General features: G+C 44.7%; 1 protein-coding gene across 1 annotated transcript in view; it reads right to left on the bottom strand.

Moving 5' to 3' along the window:
- DNAH10 (dynein axonemal heavy chain 10) overlaps window positions 1–18,663 on the bottom strand; it is a 147,108-nt gene that overhangs the window by 110,669 nt on the left and 17,776 nt on the right. Inside the window, exons 7-16 of the mRNA XM_079942214.1 lie at window positions 17,661–17,818; window positions 16,703–16,933; window positions 13,216–13,406; window positions 11,890–12,088; window positions 8,156–8,350; window positions 4,959–5,129; window positions 3,056–3,232; window positions 2,118–2,243; window positions 1,067–1,239; window positions 319–470 (exon numbers count right to left, since the gene is read on the bottom strand). Of these exons, the coding sequence (XP_079798340.1) occupies window positions 319–470; window positions 1,067–1,239; window positions 2,118–2,243; window positions 3,056–3,232; window positions 4,959–5,129; window positions 8,156–8,350; window positions 11,890–12,088; window positions 13,216–13,406; window positions 16,703–16,933; window positions 17,661–17,818 (1,773 nt within the window). The remainder of the gene's footprint in view (window positions 1–318; window positions 471–1,066; window positions 1,240–2,117; window positions 2,244–3,055; window positions 3,233–4,958; window positions 5,130–8,155; window positions 8,351–11,889; window positions 12,089–13,215; window positions 13,407–16,702; window positions 16,934–17,660; window positions 17,819–18,663) is intronic.

Raw genomic sequence — 18,663 nt, 5'->3', positions numbered from 1 at the left:
AAAAATAAATTAATTAATTAATTTTTTTTTTAAAAATTTCAGTTTTAAGGGAAAAAAGTAAAAGTCACTTTATTTTTGGAGGAGAAAGCTCTGGGTCAGTCGAATGTCAAAACGGCACCCTGTCTACGCACCTTCACCCCTAACTAAAGCCTTGAGATGGATTCCATGTTCCACAAAGTGTACTTTACTGATGCTGAAAACGTATTTGTTAACCATATCTACATATATAGAAAAATTATAATTCAACTAAGACAATCTAAAAGAATGATTTTTTATATCCCAAAGTCTAAAAGGCAATAGATAGATGAATTATATTACCTAGTGAGTTCCAGTTTAACCTCTTATATCCAGACCTAAACACTCTTACTAATTCCTGGGAACGGTCGTCAAGGAGAAAAGCCTCTGCCTCATTTAAGGTTCCAATGAGCACGTGATAATGATCCAACATACGTTGTATCCCATCCGTGTACCTGCACATTACAGGAAAGTCACTGACGTGAGAAAAATACAATGGAGCTCATAAAAAGATTAATAACCTTACAGGTAGGATACAAAAGACCATTAACCAGACTAAAAATTTTAAAGAATGCCACTCTTCCCACTAACTTTCTTTTTGGAAAATATTGGTTACTTTTTATTTAAAAATGTTACTTACAGGGAACTCTACTCAATACTCTGTAATGACCTACATGGGAAAAGAATCTAAAGAAGAGTGGATATATGTATATGTGGAACTGATTCACTTTGCTGTACCCCTGAAACTAACACAACACTGTAAATCAACTATACCCCAGTAAAAATTAATTTAAAAAATGAAAAAGTGAAAATGTTATTTAGGTTAACATGAAATAGATTTATCGTTGTTATTTTTAGATGAATGAATAAACACATATTTTAAACGTTTCTTAGTTTTTATTTCTAATTGGCAAATATTGGCGGTTATAAAATCCACAAAAATGAAAGCTCTGGCATGGGTAGGGGGCGTGTTTTCAATAATTTTGAAGAGCGCAAAGGGGTCCCAAGACAAAAAATGTTTACTGTTGATTTAAGAGAAGAATCTTCTTACCTAAGAAATTTGTCTTCCTGGAGGGCAACACTCTTTGCTAATTCCGGGACAGGGAACCCCAGCTGTTCCAGGTACTTTGCTTCATTAATAATCTCCCTGAGAGCAGGTGAAAAGTTGATTGCAAAACCAACCCCCCTGTCAGAGTTCTGGGCTTCATCACCAGCAGCAGAAGTCTGTGGGAGAGACGGTATTTTTACAAAACATCGTGGGAAGGGCGGTCCAAGAAGCAATTAGATCAACGCAACCCAAGTTAAACGTGAATTTGAAAAAGATCAATGGCCTGCCCTGACAGACTGGGGAGCTGGCCAGAACTAGCTAGAATTCATATTTTGTTTGGTGAACAGAGTTTTTAAAGAATTCGATTTAGTCACCCACGTTCGAAATTTGGGCAACGGAAGGTAAAAATCCAGAAATCTGGTTTCCTTTGAAAAATTGGAAAAGCTGATGATAAATGGCAAAGAACAGACTGAAGCTGGGTAGCAGCTGCCCCTTTTGAATAGGACACAAGGTGTCCAGTTCCTGACAGGCCCTACCTGGCCTCTTCACTCCTTTTAGTACCGAAGACCAAAACCGCCAGGCCCAGGTCTTCCCTTGAACCTCCTAGCTAGTGTTTATTTACTGAGCAATTGCTATGTGCCGGACCCTGTGCTAAAGATGCGGCTGAATCATGGGAAGTGACATTTTCCTGTAGGTTAAAAATGATCAACTGTCAGCTGTTTCATATACAGTTCAACTAATACTTTGCATGTTTCTGATCCAACTCATTTTACAAACTGGGTCACTGGAGCTCAGAGTTAAGCCACCTGCCCAAGGAGTCAGGAGGGCTGCCTAGCCCCAGCGTGTTCCCTGACGGTGACATTTTGCTTCCTCCATCTATTCTCTTTCTGCCTCTCTTCTTCTCCCGGGTCAGCCTCTGCCCTTCTGTGCCTTTGATTTTGGAAATACCTCGCAACTTCATGAGAGTCAACACATCAGATCTCAAGGAAATAGTAGTCACCACCACATTACGAGGCCGCCCCGGAATCTAGGACGCGGATCTAGAAAGACACACCTTAGCGAGCAGACTCTTCCTCATGAGAGTCGGCAGGACCTGTTCTGTCGTCTCTTTCCACTGCTTATACTTTTCATCTTCGTAGCCTTTCATTGTCCTACCCACTTCCAGATATTTTTGCTTTACCTACCAAAGAAGTCAGGCAACGGTCATTTTGTCATTGAAAATAACATTTTTTTTGTCTCTCTTTAAAAAAAAAATTATGAGTTAACACATTTTGCAAAAGAAAGCAGGCAGATTTGCACAAACGTTGGAGGGGTGGTCTGCCATGGTAGGGCTTGAAATCTAGGCTGATTAACTGGGCTCACAGACCTCAGCCCGTGGGTTTGCTGCAGCCCAGGAGCTAAGAATGAAGGAACTCAAAAAGAACAACAGTGCTTCATGACGTGTAACAAGCATACGAAATTCAAATTTCAGCGTCCATAGTGATGTTTTATTGGAACACAGTCACACCTGTTTGTTTACGTGTTATCAATGGTCACTTTCTTGCTACAAAGGCAGAGTTGAGTAGTTGCAACAGGGGCCATCCGACCCTCAAATGCCTAAAATACTTACTCTCTGGACCATTAAAGAAAAGGTTTCCCACCCCCTGTGATATAACAGACAAAAATGCATGGGTGGGGGAGGGAGGGTATTATCGGAAAGTTGCTGGTCACCCTCTGGAGAGGCTGAAGATCAAGGTCAAGGGGAGGTCATGTGACTGCCACCTGGAAGATGTCACAGGTAGGTATGGAGATGTGGTCCCCAGGGACCACAGAAAAGACCTTCTAAATTGCAGACATGGATTTGAAATGGAGCTGTTTTTACGCAGGCAACTCTGCGTAGCCCACTCCGTGCCGGCAGCCACCTGGACTGAAGGATCAGCGCCCAGGGAGGCCGCCCATCTAGAACCGAACCATGAAATACAAAAGGGGACATTTCCAGCAGAAGCAGCATACTTCTCGTCCTCTATCACTGTCCAAGATCTCCTCTACTTCTTGAAATCTGAGGATGGTGTGCTTAATCCGGAAGAACAGGGACCGTTCCCAGTAGATGGCACCTGCGACGGGCGGGTGATTCTTATACAGCGGTGGGTTGTCAAGGTTCTGAACAAAGATTTTGTTAACAATGTCAATCTGCAAAGCAATCAAACGTATTCTGTAAGTGATAAGCATCAATCTGTGAGCCAAGAAAAGATTGAACTTGAGATTTGTATCTTTAAAGAAATGAACATGGAACGTCAAGAAATAGTCTGAGGTACAGAATAGGGTTGTTACTACTTATTATTTACTACGTTTTCCTATACTCTGTAGGAATTTTTTTGTTTGGTTTAAAACATGCAATGATCCGGGCTTCCCTGGTGGCGCAGTGGTTGAGAGTTCACCTGCCGATGCAGGGGACACGGGTTCGTGCCCCGGTCGGGGAAGATCCCACATGCCGCGGAGCGGCTGGGCCCGTGAACCATGGCCGCTGGGCCTGCGTGTCCGGAGCCTGTGCTCCGCAAGGGGAGAGGCCACAACGGTGAGAGGCCCGTGTACCAAAAAAAAAAAAAAACATGCAATGATCCAAACTGCCTTATACTTATAGACTGTGTACAATCATTTGACCAACCTATTGGAAATTCTGAAATCTGTTCTAGACATGATTGGTGGCCAGACCTGCACTGTGTGTGTGTGTGTGTGTGTGTGTGTGTGTGTGCGTGTGTGTGTGTGCAGGTGCCACTGAGGTTTTATAATTATCTATCACGTAATATGTTTTAAATTGTGGTACAATATGCATGACATAAAATGTGTCATCCTAACCATTTTCCAGTGGACATTTCCGTGGAATTAACTACGTTCATGTTGTCGTGCATGCAGCGCCATCATCCACCTCCACAACTTCTTTCATCTTGTAAACCTGAAACTCTGGGTACACATTAAACACAGTAACTCCCCATTCCTCCCTCCCTCAGCCCCTAGGAACAACCTTTCTACTTTCTGTCTCTATGACTTTGCTCTAAGTACCTCATATAAGTAGAATCATACAGTATTTGTCTTTTTATGATTGGCTTCTTTCAATTAACACAAAGCCCTCGAGGTTCATCCATGGTGTAGCATATGGCAGAATTTCCTTCCTTTTTAAAGCTGTATAATATTCCATTGTAGGGATAGACCACATTTTGTTTACCCATTCATCTATCGATGGACCCTTGGGTGATGTCCAGCTTTTTGCCGTTGTGAATAGTGCTGCTACGAACATTGATAATCAAATATCTCTTCGAGACTCTGCTTTCAATTCTTTTGGGTATATACACAAAATGGGGTTGCTGGATCATATGGTCTGGGCTTGCATTTTAAAATAAGTATTTCGCACTCTTATGTGAGTAATTAGGTGTCAGAGGCAAAACGATACCTGCCCCATTAACGGTCCTGATCCATTCCTGACAAAGAGGAATTAGGTAGCAGACGGAGTTAAGGTGGCCAGTCAGCTGACCTTAAAATAAGGAGATTATCCCAGATTATCTGGGTGGGTCCATTGTATAACAAGGGTCCTTACAACAGGAATGTGTATGTGAACACACCCGTGACCTTCACACATGGGTAGCTGTGACTACTACACTGTTGTTACTGTGATTATGCCTATGACTAACTCACTCAGGGTCCATCACAACGTGAGGCATACAATATTGTACTTCATAAATTCTTACTGAATTTCTCCACTAAACAAACAAACCCACTTCGTTTCGGTTATACGACATGCTTATTTGGGAAAAGTACAGTTTCTCTGAATTTAGATGAGAAAGACAACAGTGTGATCCAACTGTTTACATTTTGCCAAGTGTATTTTTACTGCTACAGCAGCCATAGATTTTTCAGTTACCTCTTTACAGTACTGTGCAAGAATATCATTAAATTTCCTCATCATTTGTCGATTAATGGCCTCCCGTGAACGAATATGCTTAAATTTTAAAAGCATGTCAAATGCTGCTTCAGCTGATCGAAGAGTCTTAAAAGATTCGTCAATAAAATTTTTTGCTTCTTTCTCAATAACCTGCCACGCAAACAAACAAAAAAAGCCCAGAAAAAAACCCTTATGACCCTGTAATTACCCCGCAAAAATAACAAATTACCTCACAAAATACCAAATCAGTGCCTTGAGAAGGATTTCCATTGTGCTTTGGTGGAAGCTGAGATCTAGTTAAAAATGGCAGACTGGGGGCTTCCCTGGTGGTCCAGTGGGTGAGACTCCGTGCTCCCAATGCATCGGGCCCAGGTTCGATCCCTGGTCGGGGAACTGGATCCCGCATGCATGCCACAGCCAGGAGTTTGCATGCCGCAACTAAGGGTTCACATGCCACAACTAAGAAGCATGCATGCCACAACTAAGAAGTCCGCATGCCGCAGTGAAGATCCCCCATGCCACAACTAAGACCCAGCGTAACCTAAATAAATAAATATTAAAAGAAAAAAATGGCAGACCGGCTGCATTGGTTTTCTGCTCTCTCTCCTCCACTAGTTCAAAATGATAGAAAAGGGAATCTTTAAAGTATTAACTCATATAGACAAAGAAACGAGAGAGGAGATAGTTCAGGAATTTTTGGAAGGAGAGTAACTAACTTTACAGAAGGCAGAGAATTACTACCTAACACTGGCAATGGGTGGGGGAGGCGGGGGGCACCTGTTTGTCCCATGGAAACCTCTGGGAGGCTGAGCATTGGAAGGCACCAGGCACCAGGAAGGGGAGGGGCAAACAGAGGATCCCTTCTCCACCCCACACAGCCAGGCCACTCAGTACACATACTCTATATCTCCATCCCCAGCCCACCCTATGCAGAGTGGAAGGTTAATTCTAGAAAAATTAAATCAGAGTGATATCAGACTTCTAATAACACTGGAAACTAGAAACCGATAAAGAACATCTTCAAATTTCTGAAGAAAAGTTATTTTCTACCTTGAACTCTATACCTACTATTTCAGAATTCACACATGCAAGGCTCAAAAAAAAATGCATGTCCCATGAAACCTTTCTCAGGAAGCTACTAAAAAATGCACTCCAGCAAAACAACAGAGCAAACAAGGAGAGGGGAAGCTGTGAACTCTAGAAAGTAGGATCCAACACAGATGACAGAAGATAGGAAGTCCTAGGGCAACTGCTTCACAACAGGTCTGAGGAGCAAACAATCTAGACTGGAGCAGAAAGACAGCAAGCTCTGGAAGAAAGGTCTCTGGAAAAATAATAGCACTGATATGTCTCAGCAGATGGAACCCACTATTGATAGGTGTGTGAAAAAGATGTTAGGGCAGTTGGAAAAATTAACAGTGTATATGTAACTAACCAAGCAAATGCAAATAAAAGCAATGATTAACTCCAGGAAAAATGAAGGGTTGGACAAGAAAGGTTGTATGGTGGGACTTCCCTAGTGGCGCAGTGGTTAAGAATCCACCTGCCAATGCAGGGGACATGGGTTTGATCCCTGGTCCGGGAAGATCCCACATGCTGAGGAGCAACTAAGCCCGTGTGCCACAACTACTGAAGCCCATGCACTTGAGCCTGTGCTCCGCAACAAGAGAAGCCACTGCAGTGAGAAGCCTGAGCACCACAATGAAGAGGAGCTCCCTTTCACCGCAACTAGAGAAAGTCCACGCGCAGCAACGAAGACCCAACACAGCCAAAAACAAAATAAATAAATAAAAATTTTAAAAATAAAAATAAACATTAAAAAAGAAAAGAAAGGTTGCATGGTTATGATGGGCTTCTTGGCTCAGCAGTGAAAATATCTGCATAGACATAATGAGTAAATGCTGAACATTAATGTAACCAAAAGTTATTTAAAACTGTGTTAGGGCTTCCCTGATGGTGCAGTGCTTAGGAATCTGCCTGCCAATGCAGGGGACACGGGTTTGAGCCCTGGTCCGGGAAGATCCCACATGCCGCAGAGCAACTAAGCCTGTGCGCCACAACGACAGGGCCTGAGCTCTAGAGCCCATGAGCCACAACTACTGAACCCGCGAGCCACAACTACTGAAGCCCCCGCACCTAGAGCCCGTGCTCCACAACAGGAGAAGCCACTGCAATGAGAAGCCCACGCACCGCAACGAGAGAAAGCCCGCGCGCAGCAACGAAGACTCAAAAATAAAATAAAATTAAATAAATAAATTTTAAATAAACTTTAAAATAAAAATAAATAAAATTTAAAAAGCTGCCTGCCAGGGCTGACTGTGCTGTTTCTGCACGTAGCCCCCTCCTCCATCTATAAAAGCTCTTGCCCACTGACCCTCAGTCGGGGGGAGTTGGCCTTTGGACAGGAGTCCGCCCCCACCCCTGGTCGCCGGCAGCCAAAATAAAGCAAACTTTCCTTTCCACCAACCTTGCCTCTTTATCGGCTTTTGCGCAGTGAGCAGGGGATCCCACTTTCAGTTACAATATGAAAGATGCTCCGGGGTTATCAAAACACTTACTTGAAACATAAAATGGGGATGCTACTGATGGTGTACCGCACAAGAGGCCGAAAAGGTGAGTGTGGTGGGCCATCCTGTCTGTGCCGTATGCAGGGAGGTCGTATTCTCTCTGACCGCCCTGACTCACACACACCTAGGGCCACAAGCTCTTATACCACCTCCCCACCTCCTCTCCTTCCCTAGCTCTGATCCACCTACGCTGCAGCCAGAAAAACCCTCTTCGGTATAAGTCTGATGACATCCCTGCCTTGGTGAACAACCTTCAATGGCTCCCTACTGCTTACTAAATTAAGTCCCATTCTTCACCCCGGCCGCTCTACATCCTCTCCAGTTATACACCCAACCCACCTTGGTAGCCATTCTAGGGTGTCTAGCTCGCTTCAAACTTATTCCACCTGGGGAGTAGGGGTGGGGACAGAGGACACTGAGAAATATTCGTTTTTACCTTATGCTCTTCTGCATTGTTTCCATTTTTCACCAAAAAGCAGGTATCCCTTTTTATGATTTTTTTTTAAAAAAAACCAAAAACGCTAAACATAACTAAATAACCCAACAGATTTAACATGGAGAAAACATGGTATCCACTTCCAAAATCGAACCGAAGGATGTGTTACTTACCAGGACTTCGATCTTGAAGTCGTCCATCACGTATTTCCAGTCCTGGGAGCACTTGATGCTGAAGGGGTCAAAGGTCAGGCTTTCCATGGGGGTGACCAGGCTGTCCACCCTGCACAGCACATCGTCGATGCGCTTGGGATCCCCAGTCACTGCTTTTAGCTCTGAACCAAATATGTTGTGGAATTCCTCCCTGACCTGTCCGATCAAACAAAACATGAGGAGGTCACCACTTGGCTTTCTTATGCTTTTGCTCTAACGACCAGCGGGTTGCATATCTAGGTTTACCTGAGGGCAAGAATCTGGTCACACAGGTAGCCTCTTCCCTTTGGAGTACCAAAGCCTAATCCCTTTGGTACTATGCCCACTGCACAAAGGACCCGTTCCAGATGGCCTGACACAGCTTACAAAGTCTGCATGCTCAGGCCCCTACCTACTGCTTCCATGTCCTCCCATACTGCTATCCCCCTGCCGCCTGGCAGCCACCCCAGGCCTCTTTCAATCCCACGTTCCTTTCTGTCTCAGGGCCTTTGCACCTGCAGTGTGAAATGCCAGATACCTACTACTCATTATTAAATATGCCTTCATCGAGTCCGACCCTTTAGAACAGGCCATGCCCCTGTGCACACTTCCACAGCCCCCTCTAGTCTTCTTTCCTAGCACTCACCTCAGCTGTAGCTATGCATCTGTGCGATTATTGTCTACCATGTTTCTCTTCTACTGGACTGTAAGCTCCATGAGCCATAGACTACGTACAGACGGGGCTGGCTTCATAGGTGTGGGACCCGGGCAGGCGCACAGGGCCCCAGGCTCCAGAGGGTCCCGTGCTGGGTTTAAGGCTCTGCTGTTACCGTCTTGAAATTCTCAGTCATTTTATCTCTGAACTTGTGTTTTGTAAATGAAGTCTCAGGGGACAATCGGGCACACGTGTGAGCAGAGGCGATAAATGAAATCTGCGTGTGTGCTGTTCACAACATCCCACTGACATGCAGCGTGTGAGGTCCCATGAGCAGAGAATCCCGGTGGAGCCACAATGCACGAGAGTTCAGGGAGACTCAGAACGAGTACCAGTCAGCGTGTGGCAGCTACAGTGAGTAAAGGAGGACACCAACAGCTCAGAGAGGCCACCTTCCCCTTTCAAAACAGAGCTCGCTTCCAACGCAGAAAAAAAAGGCTAAGAAACATACCCGACCAAGGAACCCTACCTACCATATTGCTCCTCACCCCTGTACTTCACCGCATCGGCCAACTATTCACGCTGAAAATGACGACACAGAAGGAATGATGGAGATAGGAAAACCCACAACTCCTTTTCCTCTCAGCCTTCCTTCCCCATCAGTGAGCTGAAGCAGAGAACGCTGGTGGAACTGCACACATCAAGAAGTGAAATGAAACCAGCCGAGTTAGTTACATGAAGCATTTACATCTGCACTTAAGAGCTGCGAAATAGGGACTTCCCTGGTGGCGCAGTGGTTAAGAATCCGCCTGCCAATGGGTTCGAGCCCTGGTCCAGGAAGATCCCACACGCCGCGGAGCAACTAAGCCCGTGTGCCACAACTACTGAGCCTGCGCTCTAGAGCCCGCATGCCACAACTACTGAAGCCCACACGCCTAGAGCTCGTGCTCCGCGACAAGAGAAGCCACCGCAATGAGAAGCACGTGCACCACAACAAAGACACAATGCAGCCAAACAGAAATAAATAAATAAATTTATTTTAAAAAAAGAAAGAGCTGCAAAATACAAACTGTGTCATTTCAGTGATTCCACACACCAGACAAATACCCTTCTCTTTGCATGTTAAGCTGACACTGCACAATATAAAGAAGAACCGTAAAATTCATGCAAATAATTTAAACGTTTAATTTTCTTTTACTTTCTTTTCTTTACTTTGCTACAGTCGTAACAAACCAACAAACAAGGCCATGCCAAGGCGAGACATGTCAGAAGGAAAAGGTTTTATATTTTAAGACTTTTAACAGCATTTTTTTCCTGCTTATTGAATAAGGAGTCAACATTTCTGTTTGCACTGGGCACTGCGGTCACAGAGCTGGCCCTGGTCTTTGCTCATCATTTCTCTAGCAGCAAGGACAAGTGCATGGCACGTTGTGAGTGCCTGATAAATATTTAGAGAATAAATGAATGGATGGACCTTCATGAGACAAGGGCTGGCTAATTCAACCCATCAGCCACTAAGGCTTGCGGACATTCATTCAAAAGAGAGTGGGATCAGATCAACAGGAAGCCCTGGCAGACGGGCAGTCATTGTGGCCATGGCAGGGATGGCATGGCTTCAGCGGAGAGAAGGTCTCTGACCGCCTTTGAGGAATTCCAACATTTAACGGAAAGACAGAGGGGGAAGATTTTGCAGAAGACACTGAGAAGGCGTGGCCAGAGTCAAAAGAAAACCAAGACATGGAAGCAACCTAAATGTCTATCGACAGAGGAATGGATAAAGAAGATGTGGGGGCTTCCCTGGTGGCTCAGCAGTTGAGAGTCCACCTGCCGATGCAGGCGACACAGGTTCGTGCCCCGGTCCGGGAAGATCCCACGTGCCATGGAGCAGCTGGGCCCGTGAGCCATGGCCGCTGAGCCTGCGCGTCCGGAGCCTGTGCTCCGCAATGGGAGAGGCCACAACAGTGAGAGGCCCGCGTACCGCAAAAAAAAAAAAAAAGAAGATGTGGTACATATATATACAATGGAATACTACTCAGCCCTAAAAAAGAATGAAATTTTGCCATTTGCAGCCACATGGATGGACTTGGAGGGTATTCTGCTAAATGAAATCAGACAGAGAAAGACAAATACTACATGATAATCATTTACATGTGGAACCTAAAATATACCACAAACTAGTGACTATATAACAAAAAAGAAACAGACTCACAGAGAACAAACTAGCTGTTACTAGAGGTGGGGAGTAAGAGGTACAAACTGTTAGGTTTAAAATAAGCTACAAGGGGCTTCCCTGGTGGTGCAGTGATTGAGAGTCCGCCCGCCGATGCAGGGGACACGGGTTCGTGCCCCGGTCCGGGAAGTTCCCACATGCGGCGGAGTGGCTGGACCCGTGAGCCATGGCCGCTGAGCCTGCGCGTCCGGGGCCTCTGTTCCGCAACGGGAGAGGCCACAACAGTGAGAGGCCCGCGTACCACAAAAAAAAAATAACAAAAAAAATAAGCTACAGGGATATATTGTACAACATGGGGAATATAGCCAATATTTCATAATTATAAATGGAGTATAACCTTTAAAAACTGTGAATCACTATACTGTACGCCTGTAACTTATAGAACATTGTACATCAACTATATTTCAATTTTTTTTTAATTAAAAGATAAAGAAAACCCAGGGAATTCCCTGGCAGTCCAGGGGTTAGGACCCGGCGCTTTCACTGCCGTGGCCCCGGGTTCAATCCCTTGTCGGGGAACTAAGATCCCGCAAGCCTTGCAGTGCAACCAAAAAAGAAAAGGAAAGGAAAGGAAACCAAAAGCAGGGGGAGAAAGAGGGCTGTCACAAAACTCAAGGGAGAGTGTGCTGCAAAGGTCAGGTGTGCTCTGGGACATTCCGGCACATGCTGTCTGCTCTGCAGGCTTTTCTCCTGGCCAGACCCTCTCTGCCTCCCACCTGACACGGAAGGCCCACTGTCAAAAAGCCAAACTGCCTTCCATCGGGCAAATCCCAGCTCTAACCACCTTTGCATGCATTAACGAGGACGCCACCACCAAGCCCCCCACCCCACCTGCAGGACGTCGTAGAGATCCTGGCAGATGGCGGCCATGTAATCTGTTCTCTCGAACAGCCGCTTCCGATCAAACTCCCACCGAGCCTCTCTCCCCGAAGCCTCGATCTTGGCCCGGACGTCGAAATAGGCCTTTTTCCACATGTTGAGGGTGTTTCTGGCCTCCAAGATTTTGTGTTGCGCACTCGCTCGGTTTTCTCTGGGAAGCAAAGAGATGCTGTGATGGGCAGGAGGGTCTGAGCCGTAGGGGATCTGAGCCACGCTCCCCGCTCCCCGGGGGAAGCAGGCTTCTAGGGGGACAATTCTAAGCAAGGAGCGGAGCCCCTCTGATGTCATGGTCTCACTGCAGAAACCTTCCCGGGTGAGCTGCTGTTCTGATGAAACTGGCAGGGATGTGATTGGTGGGGTTGCAGGCAGGATTCCAAGCCGCGGCCCAGGCTGACCTTTGATGCAGCTGCCCCAAACTGCAATGTGCAAAGCCTGGTAAGCTTTCTGTTTGAGCTGGAAGGGGAGCAGGTGGCCCTGGGTCCTAAGCCGGAAGCAACAGCGGAGTAAAATGATAATGCTGAGATTTTGGTACCTATATCACTTATATAGATTGTTTTTCAAGAAAGTTAAAAAAAAAAAAAAAAGGGAATTCCCTGGTGGTCCAGTGGTTAGGACTCCATGCTTCCACTGTAGGGGGCACGGGTTCGTTCGCTGGTTGAGGAACTAAGATCCTGCATGTCGAGCAGCCCGACCAGAAAAAAAAAAAGAAAGTAAAAAAATGATCTGTGTCTCCTTCCACATTTGATCCTCAGAGGCTGTTCCACCTGAGGGGGTCTGGGGTCCAGGAGTAAGGTTCCCTTGGACGATCTGCCTCGGTCTCTCCGAGGATAACCAAGGAAGACGGTCCTGAGTAATCCACACCGTGGAGTATTATTTGGCCATAAAAAGGAATGAAACACCGATGCAAACTACATCAATGAATGAACCTTGAAAACATGATGCTGAGGGGGAGGGGCCGGTCATAAAAGACCACGTGTTGTAGGATTCCATGTGCATGAATGTTCAGAAGAGGCGAATCCACAGAGACAGACAGTAGATCAGTGGTTGCCCAGGGCTGGGGGGCTGGGGAGGGTGGGAGTGAGGCTCAAGGGCACAAGATTTCTTTCTGGGATGAAGAAAATATTCTAAAATCATGGATGGCTAGGGACGCACATCTCTGTGAATATACTAAAAGCATTAAATTGTACTTTTTAAACAGGTGACTTGTATGGTGTGTGAATTATGTTTCGACAAAGTGGTTTCAGATCTTAAGGAAAACACAGTGCCTTTCCTTCCTACCTGAACAAAGTCCGAAGATTCACCACTTTGCAGACTCTCTCCGCGATTTCCCAGGCAACGCGCTCCATGAGCGGAATCATCCTCTCGTCTTTATTGTAGTGTCGGGAGATGATCCACACCATCCTCAGGGCACTCATCATGGAGGGGATTGTTTCCAAGACAACGTGAAAGCTGGATCCATGCGTTATGTTCTAGCCGGAGACGCACATGTAAGAGAGAGAGCAAAGCAAGCCACCTTCGCCTTGGGGCCAACCGTGTAAGAAAGCAAGTAGTGTGCAGGAAATTCCCCTCTTCTTTTTTCTTTCTTTTTTTTCTTTTCTTTTGTATTTAAAAGGTATTTTAATTAAACGCAAGGGTATTTCTGGGTTTTAGTACTTTCAGGAAAAAATGGGCTTCTGTTTAAGGTCTCTCAACTTAAAAAAAATTTTTTTTGCATCCTTTTTCATATGCTTTTCCATTCTGGTTTATCACAGGATATTGAATAGCGTTCCCTGTGCTGTACAGTAGGACCTTGTTGTTTATCCATTCTGTATACACACAGTTTGCATCTGCTAATCCCAAACTCCCACTCTTACCCTCTCCCCCTTGGCAACCACCAGTCTGTTCTCTGTCCCTGATTTTGTTTGTTTCATAGATAAGTTCATTTGTGTCATATTTTAGATTCCACATATAAGTGATATCGTGGCATTTGTCTTTCTCTTTCTGATTTACTTCACTTAGTATGATAATCTCTAGTTGCATCCATGTTGCTGCAAATGGCATTATTTCATTCCTTTTTATGGCTGAGTAGGACTCCATTGTGTATATGTACCACATTTTCTTTAGCCATTCATCTGTCGATGGACACTTAGGTTGTTTCCATGTCTTGGCTGTTGTGAATAGTGCTGCTATGAACACAGGGGTGCATGTATCTTTTTGAATTATAGTTTTGTCTGGATATATGCCCAGGAGTGGGACTGCTGGATCATACGGTAGCTCTATTTTTAGTTTTCTGAGGAACCTCCATACTGTTTTCCACAGTGGCTACACCAACTTACATTCCCACCAACAGTGTAGGACATTCTTCTTAATTTTAAAAAAGTCCTCATTATGGGATAAAATGTTTAACAAAGAAAAGAAGTTTGAAATAGGTCTGTAGGTGCTGACATGGAAAGATAAGATTTACAATTAAAGTTAATAAAGCAATTTGCAGACACGTATATGAAGCATGGTGTGTATATACATATTATATACATATATAATTATACTATATTTAGTGGCAAGAGTGCCACTGAATGAATCAAAGCTGGCATTCTAGAGGTGACCTAGAGGTGCCAGTGTTTTCCAGGGTATGTGTCCCCCAGCAGGAAGGGAGATGATTTTGACAGCACTCAAAACTTTTAAAAAATATGGAGGCTACCCTGGTGGCGCAGTGGTTAGGAATCCGCCTGCCAATGCAGGGGACGCAGGTTCAATCCCTGGTCCGGGAAGATCCAACATGCCTCGGAGCAACTGGGCCTGTGCGCCACAGCTACTGAGCTTGCGCTCTAGAGCCTGTGAGCCACAACTACTGAGCCTGCGTGCCACAACTACTGAAGCCCGCACGCCTAGAGCCCATGCTCCGCAAGAAGAGAAGCCACCGTAATGAGAGGCAGAGGCCTGTGCACTGCAGCAAAGAGTAGCCCCCGCTCACCGCAACCAGAGAAGACCCAATGCAGCCAAAAATAAAATTATTAATTTTTTAAAAAAAATTTTTAAATATCACAAACCATATCAAAAGTCAAATGACACAAGAAAAAAAATTTTAAATAAATATATATATATATATATATATATATATACTTATTTTACTGCGTATTAGAAACAACTGGTATATCAAACCCATGACTGCACAGGTATGATTGTTTGAGGCTAAATTACACACACACACACACACACGTACAAATTTAAAGTCAACTTAAAGAGGGACTTCCCTGGTGGTCCAGTGGGTGAGAGTCCATGCTCCCAATGCAGGGGGCCCGGGTTCGATCCCTGGTCGGGGAACTAGATCCCACATGCATGCCACAACTAAGAGTTCTCATGCCACAGCTAAGACCTGGCACAGCCAAAATAAGTAAATAAATAAAATACATATTTTTAAAAAGTCAACTTACAGAAAAGTAAGTTTCAGATGCACAGAGGGATGGAAAAATTACAAAAGTGATGCATGAGTGATGTAAGCTTGACTCTCACTGATCTCTGCAAGCCACTCATTTTGCAGAGACGATAAATAAATCTCAGAGAAGGAGATGATGTTGCCACTAACATCAACTCCATGGCAGATTCCACTTGAACCTCAAGCCCTCAGATTTGATCACTTGTTGTACCACTTATACAGGACCACATAGATCCTTATCCGTGGACCACTTATACAGTTGTTGGACAGTTGCTTCCCCGATACTACTCTTGACGTGCTAAGTGCTTTGCAGTCATAAGTTCATTTGAACCTTCCAGCAACCATTTGAGGTAGGTTCTCTCATGATCCCAGTTTTCCAGAGAAAGAAACAGGCTCAGAGAGGTCACGTATGCAGATGTGGGATACTCGGGACCTGGGCCTGTACCTCTACAGAGCTTCACCACACACATATTAACCCCTCAGCAACACAAACAGGACTTTTACTGGTCTCATTATTGGGACAAGAGTAACGACTCCTGGCCTTGGAATATGGTACTGTGTATGATAAATCAGAGGGGAGGGGAATCCCGAAAAAGGAAATTACGCTTGCGCACTGTTGGTGGGAATGCAAAATGGTGCAGTCACTGAGGAAAAGAGTTAAACATAGAATCTTCATAGATGGTTAAACACAGAATTATCAGACAGTTAAACATAGAATCACCAGATGTCCCAGCAATTCTACTCTTGGGTATATGCCCAAACGAACTGAAAGCACAGACTCAAACAAATATCTGTATACCCATATTCATAGCAGCATTATTCACAATAGCCAAAAGGTGGAAATAACCCAAATGTCCATCAACAGAAGAATGGACAAACAAAATGTGGTGTATACATACAATGGAATGTTATTGAGCCCTAAAAAGCAATGAGATTCTGACATATAACTACAGCATGGATGAATCTTGAAAACATTATGTTGAGTGAAATAAACCAGACACAGAAGGGCAAAGATGGTATGATTCCATTTCTATGAAATACCTAGAACAGGCAAATTCAGAGAGACAGAAATTAGAAAAGAGGTTACCAAGGGCTGGCGGAAGTCGGAGTTGTTTAGAGGGATGCTGAGTTTATGTTGGGGATGGTGAAAAAGTTCTGCACATAGATAGTGATAAGGGGTACCCAGTTATGCATTTAATGCTACTGAACTCTTACAAGTGGCTGAATAATAAATATCACGTTATATATTTTTTACTACAATTTTTTAAATGCTGAACAAACAAAAGGAAGTTAAATCCGTGTGAAATCTAGTTTACAGAGCTGACTTTCCAAAGTGCAGTGCACCCGGCATACTTTGAAATGACGTTCCACTGTGGAAAGAAACCGCACATTGTCTGAGGCCTCCATGTGCAACTTGAACAATTCAGTTAAGACAGGCTGCAGGTTGGCCACAAGCATAGAATTGGATTCCTTGATCACATCCAAGACTTTTCTGACTACTGGAAGCTTTGTTTGTTCATGGAGTGCACTTAGGGTGGCATTTCTTTCTCGCCAGAATTCAATTTCGGCCAGAGGACCATTACCCTGAGAGATGACAGGAGCACACAAACAGCATCATCATTAGTGGGGAGTCCACACCTGTGGTTGCTCCTCCAGCATCCAGGCCTCTCCTCCCAAACGCTCTAGTTAGGGGCTAATCCATACAAGGACTTCGGGGGTGGGCACTTGACCTAGGATGATCCAATCAGAGTGAAACCTCAGGACTCCAGTCGGGAATGGTAGACACTCCGTCTTTCTCTGGACAAGGTGGTATGTGGATGTGGGGTCAGAAACTATTACCAGTTGCCACCATGAAGGAAACCAGCCTGAGGAGGAAGCCCCCTCAGAGAGGAGTTTGGAACCAAGAGATTAACAGAGCAACACAGCTAGAGTGCCAGAGTCATGATCAAACCATACCTGAATCCAGAATTGCCTCTAGACTTTTCAGTTACGGGAGCCAACAAATCCTCTTTCTTATTTAAGCCAGCTGAGTTGGGTTTGCTGGTTGGTTTGGTTTTTCTTATTTTTAGCCCAAACATCCCGACCCATACACAGTATTATCTTTATCCACAGCAGAGAGTCATCTATTAGCACACTAACGCCAGAAAGCCCAAGAATGACATCTTGGGTACGTTTACTTTGATATTTTTAAGGAGGTCACAAAACAGTAAGAAAAGAGGCTAGATCGCTCAGATCCGCAGACTCCTGGCTCGTTCTCGGGATGGCAAACATGAACTGGATCAGGGATCGTCAAAAGCATTGCACACATTACCTGAGGCGTCTTTTTTATCTGGACCTCAAGAGCTACTGATATCTGATTCAACCAGTTTATCACGCACTGCTCCAAAATTTCCACGGTTTCTGGGTCGGCTGCCAGGTCAGACACCTCTCCCTCTACACTGATGCTTGGCATTTCTAACTTGATCTCACCTAGTAGAATAAAAATGGTCAGTCAGCCACTAGTTTGGGGAAAATGATTACAGACAATGTATGTTCCAGTTAATCAGCTGGCTCGTCTCTCCAGACATCAGTATATGGCCTGGTACTTCCCTGTCCTAATATTTCTATATCTCATTCTCTTTCATTAGAATGTAACTAAAACACTTTAGATAATTAGATCACTGCTCCAGTGTTAAGCTCGATCAAAATGATTTAGCTATTTAAGATGGTCCTGAGTTTACAACCTAAGTGATGTCAATTTAAAAATTGAACAAACAGGGACTTCCCTGGTGGTCCAGTGGGTAAGAATCCACCCTCCGATGCAGGTTTGATCCCTGGTCAGGGAACTAAGATCCCACATGCCATGGGGCAACGAAGCCCACGCGCCGCAACTACTGAGCCTGCGCCCTATACAGCCCGTGCGCCACAACTAGAGAGCCCACATGCTGCAACTACTGAGCCTGCATGCTCTGGAGCCTGCGTACCACAACTAGAGAGCCCACACGCCACAACGAAAGATCCCGTGTGCCGCAAAGGAGATCCCGCGTGTCGCAACTAAGACCCAATGCAGCCAAATTAAATTAAATTAAATTAAATTAAAAATTGAACAAACAACCAGAGCTCAACAGATATTCGAGAAAGCCTCCAGCATGAAACAGACAGTCCAAGAATAAATCAGAAACAATGACTCCAGAGGAAACTGAGAGAATGTAAAGAACAGACAAAAAAAATGTTTTAATCCCAATTATTAGTCTCAGAGATTTGAGACAACATGGCATCCAGCAAACTAGAACAGAAGTTTGGAATGTATGGAAAAGGTACAATCACAGAATAAG

The sequence above is a fragment of the Stenella coeruleoalba genome (assembly GCF_951394435.1).
Source record: "Stenella coeruleoalba genome assembly, chromosome: 14".
Taxonomy (NCBI): domain Eukaryota; kingdom Metazoa; phylum Chordata; class Mammalia; order Artiodactyla; family Delphinidae; genus Stenella; species Stenella coeruleoalba.
Note: the sequence above shows the minus strand (reverse complement) of the source record. Positions and strands in the feature narration are given on the sequence as shown.